At 41.7% G+C, this 18,786-nt stretch overlaps 1 protein-coding gene across 1 annotated transcript in view; it reads right to left on the reverse strand.

The window, feature by feature from the left end:
* Rad21 (RAD21 cohesin complex component) overlaps window positions 1–18,539 on the reverse strand; it is a 46,974-nt gene extending 28,435 nt beyond the window's left edge. The window contains exons 1-2 of the mRNA XM_045144038.1: window positions 18,444–18,539; window positions 3,438–3,612 (exon numbers count right to left, since the gene is read on the reverse strand). Of these exons, the coding sequence (XP_044999973.1) occupies window positions 3,438–3,581 (144 nt within the window). The 5' untranslated portion in view covers window positions 3,582–3,612; window positions 18,444–18,539. The remainder of the gene's footprint in view (window positions 1–3,437; window positions 3,613–18,443) is intronic.
* Between the last annotated feature and the right edge of the window lie 247 nt (window positions 18,540–18,786).

Here is an 18,786-nt window from a genome sequence, read left to right on the forward strand (position 1 = left end):
TCCTAGTGGAGGCAGCACAGCATTCTGTTCACTGACGAAGACTAGCCAAGCTGGGTTTGGTGACACATGCCTTTAATCCCAGCAATGGGGGTAGGAGGGGCAGAGGCAGGAGCATTGCTGTGAATTCGAGGCCATCCTGAGACTACTTAGTGAATTTCAGATCAGCCAGGACTAGAGTGAGACACGACCTCAAAAAACCCAAAGACTAGCCAACATATTAATTTCAAGCAGAGAGAACAATTTCTCCCAACTTCTATATATTTATCTCAGTAGGCATATCTATATATAAAAAAGAGAAAACCACCATGTTTTCATACAATTTGAGAAGTCACGCAAACTGGTACCATCTCACCAGTGAGCATATTGCTATTGGTTACCAAAATATTAAGAAATTAATACAAGAGTTAAAAAAAAAAAAAACACTAAAAGTAAAACCATAGCCTACTGGGCTGAAGAGGTGGCTGAACGGTTAAAGCAGCTTTCTTGCAAAGCCTGATGGACTGGGATTAATTCTCCAGTACCCTGTAAAACCAGACACACAGAGCAGCACATGTGTCTGGAGTTTGTTTGCAGTGCTAGGCAGCTCTGGTGTGCCCATAACTCACTCACTCACTCCCTCTCTTTTATATTTCTAAACATCAATCTTAAGAAAGATTTAAGGATATGAAGATTTAATTAGAAATGCTTACTAAGCATATTAAAAGGGGGAAATAAAAGCTTGTAATCCTATAATGTAGAGAACATTTTAATAACATTTTGGGCTTTTTTGAGTACATGCTTTCATGTTTCATATATTTATAAAACACGGTATATGTAAAGCTCTGTTCAGAGCTATAGTATCAATGGTTTAAAAACAGATTTTAAGCTGGGCGTGGTGGCGCATGCCTTTAATCCCAGCACTCGGGAGGCAGAGGTAGGAGGATCGCCGTGAGTTTGAGGCCACCCTGAGACTACACAGTGAATTCCAGGTCAGCTTGAGCCAGAGTGAGACCCTACCTCGAAAAACCAAAAAAATAAAAAATTAAAAAATTAAAAAAAAAAAACAGATTTTAGAGCACCTTTAGGTTCATAACACACCTGAGTAGAAAGCAGAGAATTTCCCCATAGTTTGTCTTGTTAAGACTGTCCTATATAGCCACAATCACATATGAGGCCTTTTATTTTATGAAATAGCAGACATTTAAAGATTTTTTGATTTTGTTATTCGAGGTAGGGTCTTGCTCTAGCCCAGGCTGACGTGGAATTCACTACGTAGTCTTAGGCTGGCCTCAAACTCACGACAATCCTCCTACCTCTGCCTCCCGAGGGCTAGGGTTAAAGGCGTGCGCCACCACACCCAGCCAAGGTTGCTTTTTTTCATGGCTTGTTATCTCCTTTCTTTTTAGCATTGCATTTTAGTCTGATTATGGCTTTATCCATTTATAACCTATTGAGGCCAACTATGAGAAAGGTTGCTAATTGTATCTATCACGGGTTTTTTACAGACATAAGTTTCCAACTACCTTTCTGGAAATACCAAGGGTCAAGATTGATGGCTTGCTTGCAAAGGGCTTGTTTATACACCTAAGAAACACCAAACTGTCTTTCAAAGCAGATGAACCATTTCCCTTTCCTTCTAGCCACAATCCTGCTCCTCATCACTACCCTCAACAGTGCCTGGTGCCCTCAGCAGTTTGGATTCTGGCCATCTTAATAGGTAGGTAGTAGAGCATCTGGCTGTTTAAATTTGTACTTCTTTGATGACATGATATGTAAACACCTTTTTACTTGCCTTATGTATATTTTCTTCGATGAACTGTCTGATAAAGTCTTTGCCTATTTTTAAGTAGGTTTTTTCCTTACTATTTTAGGAGTTCTTTGTATATTTTGAAATAGCTCTGCATCATGTATGTGATTTACAAAGATTTTCTACTGATCTAGATTGTCTTTTTGTTCTCTTGACTAACTTTCTTTCGCCAAGCCAAGTTTTCCTTCAGTGCTGGGGAATAAATCCTGCAGCTTACACTGCATGCAGCACTTGTTTCACCACTGAGCAGTAGTCCCTGATGCCACGACATTTGATTTAAATGAAATCCAGTTTATAAATTCTTTCTGGGATGGATTATGCCTTTGGTGTTATGTCACAAAATATATTCAAATTCATGCTATCTAGATTTTTCTGTTATCTTCTAAGAGTTCTATAGTCTATGATCCACTTGGAATTTATTTACTTACTTGATGGTCCAGCTTCACTTTTCCTGTTCTTTTTTTGCATGCTGATGCCCAGTTGATCCTTTTATTGAAAGGACTATTGTATTTATTGTCATTTTTAATGGTTGTATTATAAAGGATAATAAAAATTAAAAATAATGTGAACTATCCAAACAAATAAACCTGAACAATGAGTTATAGGTCTGTAGTTTGGGATATGAAATCTTAGAGGCCAAGTGTTCTCTAGAATTCAGGACTTTCTAAAGGCAATTTGCATGCATACTAAATATTTCTACAAGATCTAGAGCAGACCCCATAACCATAAACACCAGCATTCCTATAATGATATTCATGGATCTACGAAATCCTAGCAGGTACAGCAAAATATTATTAACGGCTTACTAGGTAGAATGACTACAGGTCATTTATTCTTCTCTTCTTTGTTAAATTTTCTGGGAGAGGAGGCAGCAAGTATAAGCATTTGGTGATAACGAAAAAGCTGACTGAGCCCGCTGCAGAAACAACAAATGGACTGGGAGGGTGAGGCACCACTAGTGCTGTGAAGAGTACTTGCTAAGGTGGATGGATAGTAACACCTGGTCCCGGAATGGTGCTATTCAGCAAGTCCCTTATTTTGAATATTTTGTGTAGACTCCTAAGTCTGTAACACTTACACTTTTAAATTAAACACAAAAACTCCTAGGAAGGTGAATGTAAAATACTTGGATAATGCCCTCCCTTATGTTCATTTGCTAATAACACAGGCAAATGAAAATATTTGTGCACTCACGGAATCTTAAAGAGAATATTAAGCTCTGATTATATTCAGAGATGATAAAGCAAAACAATGAAGGAAAAATTGAGAGCCTACAGCTTTTTAAAAACCAACATACAGGGCTATAGGGTTTTTTTTTCCCTCTAAATTTTATTTCACAGATCAATAAACAAAGATGAAAATACCAACAAAAGGGCTGGAGAGATGGCTCAGCAGTTAAGGCGCTTGCCTGCAAAGCCTAAGAACCTATGTTTCACTCTCCAGATTGCACGTAAGCCAGATGCACAAAGGTGAGGCAAGCACAAGGTCACACATGCCCACTAGGTGGCCCAAGAGTCTGGAGTTCAACTGCAGTGGCTGAGGCCCTGGCATGCCAATTTACTCTCTCTTTCTCTTCCCTCATTCCCCGCCTCTCTCTAAAATAAACAAATTGGTTAAAAAAAAGAAAAGAAAATACCAACATCCAACATACCTTTGGTGAGATGATACTTTCCACACTGCTCTCTAAGTTACACTCAAACACATGGGCTTTGGTTAGCTTCTTATCCCAATGGGCCGCTAGCCAAATTTTGGCCAGCGGCCCTCTTTTACTCAGGACAAAATGTGCGTAGAACATTTTTCTGGTTTCCTATGAAACAGGAAGAAACCTGAGGAGAGAAAAGTTAGTATTAAGTTCCATATGAGAAATTAAATATTTACAAGACATACAAGAAATTTGAAAATATTAGCTTCTTACTTTTAATGTGAAGGCCTTTTTACAAAATACCCTATACTGTTTTAATTTTGAGGGTGAGAAAAAAAGATCCTGGCTGCCTGCAAAGCCAAAGGATACAGGTTCAATTCCCCAGGACCCACATAAGCCAGATGCACAAGGTGGCCCATCCATCTGGAGTTCATCTGCAATGGTTGGAGACCCTGCCATGCCCATTTTCTCTCTCTCACTCAAATAAATAAATAGTCAAACTTCTTTTATATATTTTTCTTTATAAAAAGACTGTGGGGCTGGAGGGATGGCTTAGCAGTTTAGGCACTTGCCTACAAGCCAAAGGATGACAGTTCAATTCCACAGGAGCCACATAAGCCAGATGTACAAGGTGGTACATGTGTCTGGAGTTTGCTTGCAGTGGCTGGAGGCCCTGGCATGCCCATTCTCTCTGTCTCTCCCTCCCTCCTAAATAAATAAATAAAAATAATTTAAAAAAAAGACTGTCATCAGAACCAAGTATTAATTTCATTTCTACTGATTACTGATGGTAGAAATAGGTTTGTTCATTGGCTAAAAGCTAAATGGTAAGGAAAAAAGTTTGCCTATAAAATGCGGAGGCTCTGGGTTCAATCCCAGCATCCTAAAAGAAAAAAGTAAAAATACATAAGACAGACAGCACAAATGTTAATGCAGATTTCCATTTTGAGAATCCCATCAACAACTGAACTGCTTAGCTACATGCTTTGTAGGATAACTGCCACTTTGTAACAACCCTTGTGCTAACCACTTCAACGCCCACCCAAGCCAAACCAAGTAGGTGAGCTGGTCTCGTTTTATAGGCGTTAAGTATCATACAGAGTGGTTTTTATTTTTAATCGAATTTTAATTTATATATTTGAGGGTAGCAGATAGAGAGGGAGAAAGAATGGGCATGCCAGGGCCTTTGGCCACTTCAAAATGCACCACCATGTGCACCTGGCTCACATGGGTCCTCGGGAAATGGAACCTAGGCTCTTCTGCTTTGCAGGCAAAAGCACCTTAATGACTAAGCCACCTCCCCAGTCCCCAGCGTTTTTTATTTTTTACTCAGTTTTAGAATGATAAGCAATTCACTGATAATTTCTTTTGGAAAGCTAATACATTTATAAAAGGCAACCTGAAAACCTTAGTCTGGGAAATTACAATAACTATACTAACTGGTATTTTCTTTATAGTATTTAATTCCCCCCATTTCACAGATTTAAAAATTTTATTTATTTGAGAGAGAGAGAGAGAGAGAGAATGGGTATACCAGGGTCTTTAGCTGCTGTAATCAAACTCCAGAAGCATGCCCTACCTTGTGCATGTGGCTTATATGGGTCCTAGGAACTCAAGCCTGGGTTCTTTGGTCTTGTAGGCTAGCGTCTTAACTGCTAAGTGTCCCTCCAGCCCTCACAGAAGACTTAAACAAAATAAAACAAAACACCTATTTTCCTCAAATTTAGTAGACAGCTTCCAGGTTACTAAGATGAACTTCCAAATCAGGTACAGTTATGGAGAAAGGAATATTTATTTGACGCTTATAGATCAGGGGAATTTTTATAATGGCAGAAGAAGTTGGTCTGCTCTTAGAGGAACACACACACACACAAACACACACACACACACACACACAGAGGGGGGGTGAGGGGGGAGAGGGAGGGGACAGAAGCCCCAAGCCAAAAACCCAAAGGCTACACCTTACAGCATACTTCAGGAACTCCAGGAGGAACTCAGGCACTTTGCACATCTTTAGATTGGAAGACCCAAGACTCATCACAGTGAAGAGAAAAGAAAGTCCAGGGCTCAGCACTGGGTAAGACCTCTCTATCATACCTGCCAGGACTCAGGGAACAATGCAGAGGTAGTATCCTTGAAAGAACAAATGCTGCTATCACTGCTAGCCAGAACTGCCTCTATGGAGATGGTGGTAGACACCAAGGCGACTGAAAACTCATCAAAGTAAAAGGATGTTGAGAGCTCAGGCCTAAGAGAGATTTCTATCAAGTCCTCCAAGGCTCAGGGAACAGAAAGGGAGAAGAAGAGGCAGAAAGAATGTTAGAGCCTACATGTATGGGGGCCATCCTCCCTATATGAAATGAATGGTGCATTCACGACTCCTCGGTGGTCACTGGCACCCCACAAGACCAGCAAGGTTCTGAGCCTAGCACTTTGCCAATAAGGAGACAACAGAGGAATGACTACCTTGAAAGAGGCGGGTCCTCAAGGGGCTGGGGAGAGGGAACAAAAAAAGAAAAATGGGATGAGAATGTGATCAAATTACAGTGTGTTCATACACTAAAGTTCTTAATCAAAAAATACTTCAGGGAAGTTGGGCGTGGTGACGTACGCCTTTAATCCCAGTACTTGGAAGGCAGAGGTAGGAGAATAGCCATGAGTTTGAGGCCACCCTGAGACTACATAGTGAATTCCAGGTTAACCTGGGCTTGAGTAAGGCCCTACCTCGAAAAAAAACCAAAAATAAACAAATAAATACTTCAGGGCTTGGGCTGGAGAAATCACTTAGTGGTCAAGGCATGTGTAGGCAAAGCCAGAGGACCCACGTTTGATTTCCCAGGATCCATGTAAGTCAGATGCATAAGGTGACACATGTGTCTTGAGTTTGTTTGCAGTGTGTGGAGGTCCTGGTACACCCATTCTCTCTATCTGCCTCTTTCTGTCTCTCTCATAAATAAATAAAAATAAAATATTTGAAAATTACCTCAGGGCTGGAGATGGCTAAGCGCTTAAAGATACTTGCTTGCAAAGTATGCCAATTTGGGCTTGATTCCCCAGTACCCACATAAAGCCAGATGCACAAATGGAGCATCCATTTTCTCTCTTAAATGAATAAATTAAAAAAAAAAAACTTAAAAGACATGTTTTTTCTCAGAAATAAAGGTCAAGTACACTTATAAAATATACATTTTAAAAAACTTTTAAGCCAGGCATGATGACTCATGCTTTTAATCCCAGCACTGGGGAGGATGAGGCAGGAGGATCACTATAAACTAGAGGTCTACATGGGCTACACAGTGAGTTCAAGGTTGGCGTAGGCTAGAATCAGTGCCTCAAAAGAATGTTTTTTAACTTCTAATTCTCAAATAGTTTCACAACTATAAAAAAAATATAGAGAAGGCTATTGATCAAAACTAAAGATATATGAATAAGCCATATGGAAACTGTGGTAGCTTAAATAGATATTAAAGCTTGTAATTTAGATCTTCAACCACCTGGTTGAAGGTGTCACTGGGCAGATCCTGGGGTCCCTGGAGTGTGCTTGCTTGTTTTTCTCTGCATGATCTGTGAAAGGAGGCCAGCTTCTGCCATTATAGAATTTCCCCTGCATCTGTAAGATTCAATAAATTCCCTCCTCCCATAGTTATATCTGGTTTGAAGGTTCATCCCAGCAGCACTGAAGCTGACTACCACACAAACCTACTTGGTAAGCCAATTAAAATATAATGTTTTAAGATGGGCGTGGTGATGCACATCTTTAATCCCAGCACTTGGGAGGCAGAGGTAGGAGGATTGCTAAGTGTTTGAGGCCAGCCTGAAGCGAATTCCAGGTCAACCTATCCTAGAGCCAGACCCTATTTCAAAAAACCAAAGATATATATTTCATTTTTAATATACATATTTACTATACTGACAACAAACCATGGCATTTCCCTCCCCTCCCCCACTTTCCCTCATAACTCTGCTTTCCCTATATCCTCTCCCTCTTTCCATTAGCCTCTCTTTTAATTTGACGTCATCATCTTTTTCTCCTATTACGAGGGTCTTGTGTAGGTATTGCTAGGCACTGCGAGGTCTTGGATATCAAGGCCAATTTCTGTCCGGACAGTTGTATGTAAGGAGTGGTACCCTTCCTTTGGCTCTTACATTCTTTTTGCCACCTCTTCCACAGTGGATCCTGAGAAAAATTGAACTTGATATAAAATGTTTTTAAAGTGTTTGAAAGAAGGTTCCTTATGTGGGTAGAGAGAATACAGAAGTGGAAGACATAGGTAATATTAATCATAAATTCCAGTGTCAGAGATGAGATACTGCCCAATAAATTGTTGGTCAGGGAGGTCACAGAGATGCCTGAAACATGCAGGCTAATGGCATTGCTCTTGGTTACCCAACAAAACTATATACAAAGTTCCTATCTGCTGAAACATTTCAGATGTAGGACGTAAGAAAAACTTAAGATGGAAGCTTCCTCCCAGTCAGCTAGCTAGCTTTATAACAGAAGGTACTATTCAAACTGCTGAGAGAGAAACTCCATCACATTCCTACCTAGCTGTGGGCCCTGTGTGTTCCAGTAAGATATGCTCATGGGTGCACCAGTAGCATGAATGTTATGGGACTAACCAACCACTTTCTGATTGGATTTGAAGCATACTCCAAAGAAGGAATTTTATCCCTGGTACTATAACCTGGGCCAGTAGCCTATGGCTAGGGACAAAGGCCTACAGGGGAACCCACCACTGTAGCTATGCTAAATGGACAGCATGTCAAACTGCTTAAAGCCTCAGTCATATTAGTTTCCCTTTACAACAGGCAGAGTGCTTAATGCAGAGACGCACAGCTGACAAAGCTGCCGAGAATAAGGGAATCTGTGCTTAGCCTCAAAGAGGGTATCTAAGCCACTCCCTCTCTCCAAGGCCCAGGGAACTACAGAAGTGGAGGTGGAAAGAAGTTTGTAAAAGCAGGATGATGAAAAGGGGGGCTGGTGAATGTTGTCTTCTAGATACGACATGGCCACTCCATCCCTGAAGTCATAGTAGCTATGGTATCCAGTGTTAAGACTGAGCCGTTAGTACTTCACCATGGGTGTAGAAGGATACGTATGCCTCCCAACGCCCCAGAGAGGGTGATGGCTGCAGGGATAGGGGAGTCAGCGTCAGCGTCAGCAGTGGTCTATCACGGTAAGTTGCCCAAGCCACAGTAACCTTCCACCCATGCTCATGCAAGCAACCCTAATGTAACAGGATAGACTTTTTGTTTTTCCAAGGTAGGGTCTCACTCTAGCTCAGGCTGACCTGGAATTCACTCTGTAGTCTCAGGGTGGCCTTGAATTCACTGCAATGCTTCTACCTCTGCGAGCTGAGTGCTGGGATTAAAGGTGTGTGCCACCATGCCCGACTAGGATAGATTTTTCATTATTATTTTATTTTTTATTAATTAGTTTTGTAGTCAGTGAATACAGTCAAGTTGGTGCCATTGTTAGCCTCCTCCCTGTCCTCGGTTCTCCCCCTGGTCCCTCCTTGTTGAGGTATACGGGTCATGCATTGTGGAGTTAGCCCAGTCATATGGGTAGGAGGAAATGTCTCTGCGTATCATGACCCAATGTGTGGCTCTGATATTCTTTCTGGCCCCTCTTCCACAAAATTTCCCCGAGCCACATTGGGTTAATTTTAGGTCTGCTTCAGTGATGAGGTGTTGGGAGCCTCTGTGTTTCTGGATATCTGATTTTGGATATCTGATTTGGTAGGAGTTGATTGTTCTCTGTGTCCATTTCCTTCACTCTTATGCTTGTTGGTAGCAGGTTCACCAAGAAAACAGCACCCTTGCTTGTTTTGTCAATTATTCGTAGTTTCAGCTGGGGCTCTTCTGAGGTATGAGGGGGTAGTTCCCTCCTTAGGATCAGTGTCTATCTGCTGCGGAGTGCTCTCCCTCGTGTACAGACCCACCATGGCCACCTCATCTGTCATCCCGCAGTGTACTCTCAGGAAAAGGAGGACCTTCACCACTTCCTTCGCACTGCTCATGCCCTCAGCCTTTCAGTTTACAGTTTGCTGAGCGCTTTCTCTGGCCTCAGATACGCCACTGCAGTCTCCTCCGCCCTGCCAAGCTGCTGGAGAGAGGCTCTGGAGACATAACTCCATACTCCCGCCTTTTTAAAGTTTACAGTTTCCCTAAACATGATCTGTTGCAGCTCAGCATCGTCAGATTTTTTTTAAAGACAGACACACACAATGGTTTAATATGTAACTGCATTATATCAATATGTAAATAAGTACTCACCACTAAAATCAAGACACAACTATTCCACCCACCCACCATCATGTCAGTTACCCCACCCCAATGCCCCACAAGGCATGGCATAATGCCACTACAGTCCTTTCAACTTGTTGCCATTCATCAATAAGTAGTCCATTCCCTTTATTGAGAGTGTTCAGTGCGAGTGATACATTAGTTTGCTTAGCCATTCACCTACTGAATGACACTTGGTTGTTAAACTTTGGGCTCCTTCTAATAAAGCGGCTATAAATATTGTGTGCATACTTATCTGTAAGCACAAGTCTTCTCCAGGACAAATATCCAAAAGTTTTATTGTTAGGTAATATGGTTAAGTCTATAGTTTTAATAAACCTTTAAGATAAAGACAAAAATTTTAGTGAGATTTTCTTTTGACAATCACAGATGAGATCGTCCCATAATTAATTTGGAACAGCCTTTGTAAACTTTCCCTAGTGTGGTGGTTTGATTCAGGTATCCCCCATAAACTTATGTGTTCGGAATGCTAGGTCCTCAGCTGGTGGCAATTTAAGAATTGGAGCCTCCTGGAAAAGATGTGTTGTCAGGGGCGACCTTGTGGATGTTAAAGCCGGCTTCCCCTTGCTAGAATTTGGCACATTCTCCTGCTACTGTTGTCCACCTGATGTTGGCCAAGCAGTGATATCCAGCCTCCGCTCATGCTATCACTTCCCCCTGCCATCACAGAATTTCTTCGCAAGTCTGTAAGCCAAAATAAACCCTTTCCTGCCACAAGCAGGTTGTGTGTTGGTTGAGTGTTTTCTGCCATCAACGTGAAGCTGATTACAACACCAATCTTAGTATTGTTAAATCATATTCCTTTGTTTTCTAATCACATTTTGCTGTGACAGTCCATTCTTCATTAAAAACTGAAAACAAAACAAAACAAAACAATATGGAGCAACTAGAAAAGCTATAACTATTTTAAAGGTGAAGAATAAAACAGGAATGGCCGGGCATGGTGGCACACTCGCCTTTAATCATAGCACTTGGAAGGCAGAAGTAGGAGGATTGCTGTGAGTTCAAGGCTACCCTTACCCCGAGACTACACAGTGATTTCCAGGTCAGCCTGGGCTACAGTGAAACCGTACCTAAAAAAAAGATAAAACGGGAAGAATCAGTCAGTCAATTTCAAAACTTACACACTGGTAATAGTCAATATTGTGGTAGTGGCAGAAAGACACATAGATCAGGGGAACAGAACAGAATGCAAGAACAGGGCTGGAGAGATGGCTTAGCAGTTAAGTGCTTGCCTGTGAAGCCTGAGGACCCCGGTTCGAAGCTCGACTCCCCAGGGCCCACGTTAGCCAGATGCACAAGGGGGTGCACGCATCTGGAGTTCATTTGCAGTGGCTGGAAGCCCTGGCGCACCCATTCTCTCTCTCTCTGTCACTTTCAAGTAAATAAAAATAAAAAAATTAAAAAAAAAAGAATGCAAGAACAGACCACAGAAGTAATTCCAATTGACTTTTAAAAATATTTTATTTATTTGAGAGACAGTGAAGAAGTGGGGAGGGGAATGAGCACACCAGGGCCTCTAACCTTTGCAAATGAACTCCAGACTCATGTGCCACCTTGTGCATATGGCTTTATTTGGGTGCTGGGGTCTCAAACTCTGGCCCTTAGGCTTTCCAGACAAGCACCTTGACAGCTGAGCCACCTTTCCAACCTCCAATTGACTTTTTACAAAGACACAGAAGCAAGTTAAAGGAAGAATAAACTCTTTACCAAACAGGACTGGAGTGGCTAAATGGCCTCCACAGCGACCCCCTCCACCCAAAAGAGCAACAAAAAAGGCAAAACTCCCCAAAACCCAGAAAAACTTATCCCAAACCTCATGTGCTACATAAAAAAAAAATCATTCAAATTTGATCAGTCTTGAATGAAAATGATAGCACTTTTAGGAGAAACAAAGGGGAAAAAAACCTTTTTATATGAAAAATGGTTAAGAATTTTTTTACCAATCACCAAAACCATTATCCTTAATGGAAATAGTTATGTAATAAATAAACTGGTCTTCATCAAATTAAAAACTTTAAAAACGAGGGGGGGGGAAACCTGTAAACCACATATCTGTCTAGAACTTAAATCTGTAACATTCAAGGAACCCTTAAGACTCAAGAGTAAAAAAATAAAGGTAAAAATAAAAAAAAAAATAGGGCTGGAGGGAGGGCTTAGTGGTTAAAGTGTTTGCCAGCAAAGCCTAAGGACCCAGGTTTGATTCCCCAGGACCCATGTTAGCCAGATGCACAAGGTGACGCATGAGTCTCAAGTTCATTTGCAGTGGCTGGAGGCCCTGGCGTACATATTCTCTCTCCCTCCCTCTTTCTATCAATAATTAATTATAAAGTCCTATAATAAAATGAGCAAAAGAAATAGAAGTTTTACAGCAGAGGATATAGCCATGACCCATAAGAACACGAAAAGATGTTCAAATCACTAAGCAGGAGGGAAATGCAAATGAAAGCCCAATTTACTTCTCACAACCCCACACTACAAGGTTAAAGTAATAAGCAGAGGCAACATCAACTGCTAGTGACTATATAAAAATCTTATATTGTCTTAAAAGCATAAAGAAACAGAGTGGCTCTAATTTTCAGTTTCACATGAAAACTTTGTAAACTTTAATATAAGAATTTGCTTATACTTGCAATTATAAACATGCCCAGTCTTTCCAGTGATGGAAAGAAAATTTATTTTAGTTTTTTATGTCGTAAGTATTTGCGATGAGGGTGTGGTGGCAACAGTAACACGGTCAGGAGTGCCTTAGCTCCCACTTTCCATTGATTGGTAGCAAAGGATGCTAAAATGCTATTCTCTGAACATGTTTCCTGAGGGAATCATTGTTTCACAGCAGGATAATTTTCTCACAGAAACAAATAAAACAGGCTTCTTCAATTGTGTAACATTGGAATCTTTCTACCAAATATGAAGTTAAATCTCTTTACCACACCCTTAAGGTGCAGGGACCATTGCAGAAAATGTAGCGGAAAGAATTTAAGAGCCAAAGGAAAGGGAGGAATACTTTCCAATATTGGCTTCCAAACAAGTGGCCATAGCAACTGTGTCCTCATGGTGGGGTGGTTGATGATACCTACACACGGCATGCTTAATAGGATGGAGAAAAAAATAATGACATCAAAACAGAACAGGCAGGCCGGACAGATGGCTCACTGGTTCAAGCCACTTGCTTGCAAAGCCTGAACCGCTGGAGTTTAACTCCCCAGTACTCATGTGAAACCAGATGTACAAAGTGGAGCATCTGGAGTTTGTTTACAGTGGCAGGGCCCTAGTGCCCCCAAACCCACCCTCTCTTTCTCAAGTAAATAAATGATGTTGATTATTTTTTTAAGGCAGAACAGGAACTAGTTGGAAAGAGGAGGGGATTTAGTGGAGAGAAGAGAGAGGAAGGGGGACAAGGGAGAGTGATGGGAGGGGATTATAATCATGGTACACTGTGTATATATATGGAGATTGTCAAAAGAAAGTTAAGGAAAAACAAAGAATAATCAAGTTAAAAAGTAACAAATATTACCAATACAAGAAAGCATTGAGACTGAACACTCTACAGTGTTAAGCATTAAATAAAACCTTACGAGTTTCTAGTTTCCCGCTTAAGTATTTTATAATCAAAATAGGCTTCCCACAATCAAAGAGATTCTTCCATTCACAAATGAGTCTCTATTTCAAGTCAAAGTTTACACAGAAAAACTTAAAATTGTCCCTAGTGTTACAAAGAAAATCTAAGCAATACTAGAGATTTTAGAAATTAAAATTAATCGTCCTTTTCAACAGGTGTTTGTATTGCATGGCCAATACTTTAGCTCCTGGTCAGAGCACCATGCCTCAAATATTTCAGCTATGCAGAGACAGAGATTCCTAAATAGACTGCCTTGGCAGGGCATGGGGAGGAGGGTAAGAAAAGCAGAACAGTGCTAAAATTAATTTAGGTAACAATTAGCAAGAGGAAATCATTCTATTAACTAAGGGAAGCCAGGGAATAAAGACAACACAATTATTGCTGTCTTTTTGGACCCCACTTTTTTTTTTTTCTTGCTTAACAACCCTTCTAACCTTTGGGGGTGGGGGAGGTTGTCTAATATCTGCAACGTTCTGAAGATTCTAAATTCTAACTATCCTTTATAAAATGCACTTAGCAATGCCATGATTTCAGAATCATTTTTTTCCCTAAAGCAGCAAGCAACTTTATTAAGGATATTTTAAAACATTTTTAGTAACATAAAATATGGCAATTTAAAATAGATTGTTCCAAAGAAGCTAAGTCATTTTTGCTACAATGTCAGTCATTTCAGTATTTCACTATTCTGTCAGTGGTTGAGGGAAGTTGTACAATGTCTTTGAAGGGTAATTTGGCAGTTTTATGTTCATTCACATTTCCTAAACAGAAACTGTACTTCCTGTAATGTGAAAGACATACATATAAATGTATACTATGCAACACACACACACACACACACACACACACACACACACACACACACACACACACGGGGGGGGGGGAGAAAGGGAAAGAAAGAGGGAGGAAACAGAAAAGTACTACCACCAATCATTTGAAGTATCAAATTTCCTAATGACTGGCCTGTATGTAAATACTGGCCCACTTACATAAGAGAAAAAGCAAAGAAATAAGTTAATTTCACTAGTATTTGATGAAGTGCAATTTAAACAAGTGCCCATTCTACCTTAACTTTGTTGGCCTTGCCAACCTAACCCTAAACATTCTAAATAACCTACTTGACCATGAATAAGCAGACTGAAAACTAAAACAGCTATACAACAGAATATAAGGTATCCTCAAACAATGATATAAATTTTGTACTAAAAGGAAAACTAGAGGACAAACTCAAAATATAGGGGAGATGGAGCTCTTTCTCTGTATAAGTAATTGGTTTCTTCATTTTTTCAAGACTCCATATTTTCATATTCAAATAAATGCAATCAAAATACTTTTTCATTATTCCCTAAACAATACAGCACAACCACTATTCACACAGCATTTGCATTCTATTAGATGTTCTAAGTAATGCAGAAATTTTATGTATACTGGAGGATGGGTGTAGCTTATACATTCTATACTATTTCATATGAAGGAATTTGAGCATGTAGAGATTTTGGTATCCTGGGTGTTTTACTCTTTTTTTTTTTAAATTTTTATTTATTTATTTATTTATTTTAAAACAGTACAAACTGTCCTGGAAAAAAATCTCCTATAGATACCAAGTCACAGTGGTCTTCCCAATTTTTATATCAACACAGATACTGCAGGCTTGATTCTAGACCACTTCAATCAAGTAACAGTAGGTTTTGATTTGCCAGCACATAGAGAAGTTGTATTTCAATCCACTAAGAGTACAATAGTATTATGTATAAGAAGTCAATGCATGCATCTTTTAAGTAAACAATATTTTATTGCTAAAAATGCTAATCTCAATCTGAATATTGGAAAAAGGATGTTATGGATACAGGGCTCTTACAAATCTTCTAGTGTTAATCACACAGACAGATAGACACACACACACATACACACAACATGGTTCAGTGGGTATAATGCTGGCCACGCAAACATGGTGAACCTGAGTTTGGATTCCCAACAGCCACATAAAGGATGAGTGTAGTGGCATGGTCCTGTCATTCCAAGTATGTAAAGACAGAGGCAGGATCCTAGAGGCTTACTAGCTCCCTAATCCCGATGACTGATTACTGAGCTCCAAGTTCACTTAAAGACCCTGTCTCAAAAATAAAGGAGAGAGCAATTGAGGAAAACACCTGCTGTAGACTACTGGCCTCTACACATACCCACATACACATGAATGCACAGCTGCACACAAGTGAATGCATATACACACATACACTACACTCACAACCAAACAACAAAAACCCACAGTAACTGTCAATGACAATATATGTATGGATATATTTTTAATCCATGACTTGTTGAATTGAACTATGTGGAGTCCACATAAATGCATACATTTATAAGCACTCGTATGAACATAATGCATCTATGGAGTATTTGTGAAACTCATAATAAATTATATCTAGAAAGTGTTTCTGCAGGGAAAGTGAGGCCTACTCTCACTTTCACAAACAGTATAAAACTATTTGATAATATATTTTTTAAAAATTATTTTATTTTATTTGAGAGAAAGAAACAGAGAAAGAATGGGCACCCCTGGGCCTCTATCCACTGCAAACGAACACCAGACACATGTGCCACCTTGCACATCTGGCTTACTTGGGTGCTAGAGAATCCAATCTGGGCCATTAGGCTTTGTAGGCAAGTGCCTTAACTGCTAGGTCATCTCTCCAGCCCAATAATACATTAAAAACACTTGGTTACACATATACATTACCTATTCAAAAAAGAAACTACCACATTGGGGGTCAAAACAGAATCCAGGTTTGCTATTACTATTAAGCTATGCTACTTAACCTTTATGTGATTCAACCTCCCTACTGAAACAACAAGGAAGGGTAATATTTGGTAATTTGCTAACCTTGGAAAACATCAATATCTAACTGAGATAAGAATGGAGCTGTCCCTTTGGGGAGTGGAGGGTAGAGAAAGGAAGACATTTCCAACCTTGTACTAGAGCTCAACTAACTTCCCTTTGGTTCTAGCACTGTGTGACAAAGGAGTTTACAATCTGATGGTTCTAGCTTCAAAATTCAATTCCTTCCTTTTGTAATTGTTTGCTATGCTTAAGAAGCTATTTAATGTCTGAAGTTTAACCTGGGCCTGGGGTCAAAGATTCTGTAATCCCAGAACTCCTGAGGCTGAAGCAGGAGGGTCTTAGCCAGCCTGGCAATAAGTTGAGACTCTTAGTAAACAACCCATCAACCTGTCTTTTAAGCCTTCTCAATTAAAAAGCAGGAATAGAGCTGGGTCAGTGGCACACGCCTTTAATGCCAGCACTCGAGAGGCAGAGGTAGGAGGACTGCTGTGAGTTCGAGGGTAGCCTGAGACTATTTCCATGTCTGCCTGGGCTACAGCGAGACTCTTAACTCCAAAAAACAAAAAGTGGGGATAAACCAGGCGTGTTGGGCTGACTCCTGTAATTCTAGCACTCAGGAGGATGAGGTAGGAGTATCGCTTTGAGTTCAAAGCTAGCCTGGGACTACACAGTGAGTTCCAGGTCAGCTGGGCTACAGTGAGACATTGCCCAAAAAACCCCAAAACAAAAAATTGGGGATAATATTTAACTAAGATAATGAATAATAATCTAGTAAGGGCCAAGCAGATTCAAACAGTAGTTTTGAAAGAATGCTTACACAGCATGATCATGCCTATTACATGACAAAACAACAACAAAAAATAAGCTTTATTTTTCAGGAATTGGAATTTTTCCCCTTACCCAAGTATATACTTCTTAGAATTTGCATGCTGTTAAAGAGTTCATTAAAAAACAAACTCTCAACTCTTACAATTTAACCATATGCCACTGTAAGCAGAAAGCTTAATTCACAGTGTGCTAATCTATTGCCTTTATAAGCATAAAGCTATCACTACGTGTGTCAACAAAGCACTATGACCATTAGCTGTCACCTCGACTACGACTATACTACCTGAGGTTAATCACTAGGCATGGCATTAGTCCGCATCTTAACATTCTCAAAAAGAAAAAAGGCACTTCCAACATTAAACAGAGCCATTTGATGACTTTACAACTTAAACTTAAAAAACTTGCTTTAGAGTGTGTCCAAAATACTGCATGCACACTCATTTTAATAAGAATCCCCCCCCTGAAAACCAGCGATCACTCTACGCAGTCTGAAGAACAAATACCTTCTCTCGTAAAGAGAAGGCAATGAAAGTTAAGGCCATGACCAGAAACCCCTCAAACACCAACGCATCTTGGAATTCCCAACACAGCCGAACGAACCAGAGTGGCCCCAGTAAGAAAGACCGAGTACCCGCAGTAAGAAAGCGGGCCCCCACAACTCCTTTCTTTTTAAATCTGAAGCCTCAAGGGCCGCTGTCTGGCGACACCACCCGACGGTGTCACCCCACGCGATCACAGCAAGATCATTCGCAAAGGCTTCCTCTCCACGAACAAGGCACCCAGCTCCAAAGAGTTTCAGCACCCTTAACCATCAGCTTAAAAAAAAAAAAAAAAGTTTAGGAAAAAGTAGAAACCCAATTACACTCGTGTCCCCTCCCGTTCACTCCCCCACCAAAAGCAGTCAGAAGTAACGTCCCTTCCGCCGAGTTCTCTATTGGTCTCTGCGCTTTCTGATATTCTCAACATAAAACAATGTGTCTCATGGAAACTAGATGCGCGACAGCAGCAAGTGGCTTGGCCAGGCTTTCCCCGGGCCCGGGGACGGGAGGGGGGGGTGTCCGCGCCGTGTCCAGCCCGGTCCAGCTCGGAGCCCGCGTCCGGACCCTTGCACCAGACAGCCATTTTCACGACCCGACGAGGCCGGCGACCGTCCGGAGCGGGGCTGATCCCAAGCTCCGTCCCGCCCGCGCGCCCGCGGCCCACGGAACGACGCGCGGCCGGCGAGCGGGCCGCAGAATGGACGCCGGCCGGGGGGGCCCTGAGGTACCGAGCCGGGCCAGGCCGGGGCGCGCGCAGCCCGGGCACGCAGGGCCGGCCCACGCCGCTCTCCCTCGCCCGCACACCCCACACCCGGTCCCGGTCGCGCGCGGCGCTCGGAGGGGCGTTTGCCGGAGCCACCGGAGTGGTCTGCCGGGCAGCTCACCTGGCTCGCTCGCTCTCGCTCTCCCGGCGGGGAGCTGGCCGGGACGGGTGGCTCGGGGAGGGGAAAAGGGTCGGGGGAGGGGGCGGGGGAAGGGGGGAGGCCTGGTGAGGTGTAGCTCCCGAGCCGCTCCCGCCGCCGCCACGGCCACCGCCTCCTTTCCCGATTCACTCAAACAAACAAGATGGCTGCCGTTACACCGCGGCTCTTCCTGCCGCCCAAATCCTCCGTTCAAATCGACAGGATGTTTACGGTCAAAATGGGAGCTCTGCGCCTGCGCGGCCAGCCTAGGCCGAAGAGGGCGGGCGACGCAGGCGCACTGACTACTTCCTTTTTTTCATTCAGG

Source organism: Jaculus jaculus, chromosome 2, assembly GCF_020740685.1.
Source record: "Jaculus jaculus isolate mJacJac1 chromosome 2, mJacJac1.mat.Y.cur, whole genome shotgun sequence".
Lineage (NCBI taxonomy): Eukaryota > Metazoa > Chordata > Mammalia > Rodentia > Dipodidae > Jaculus > Jaculus jaculus.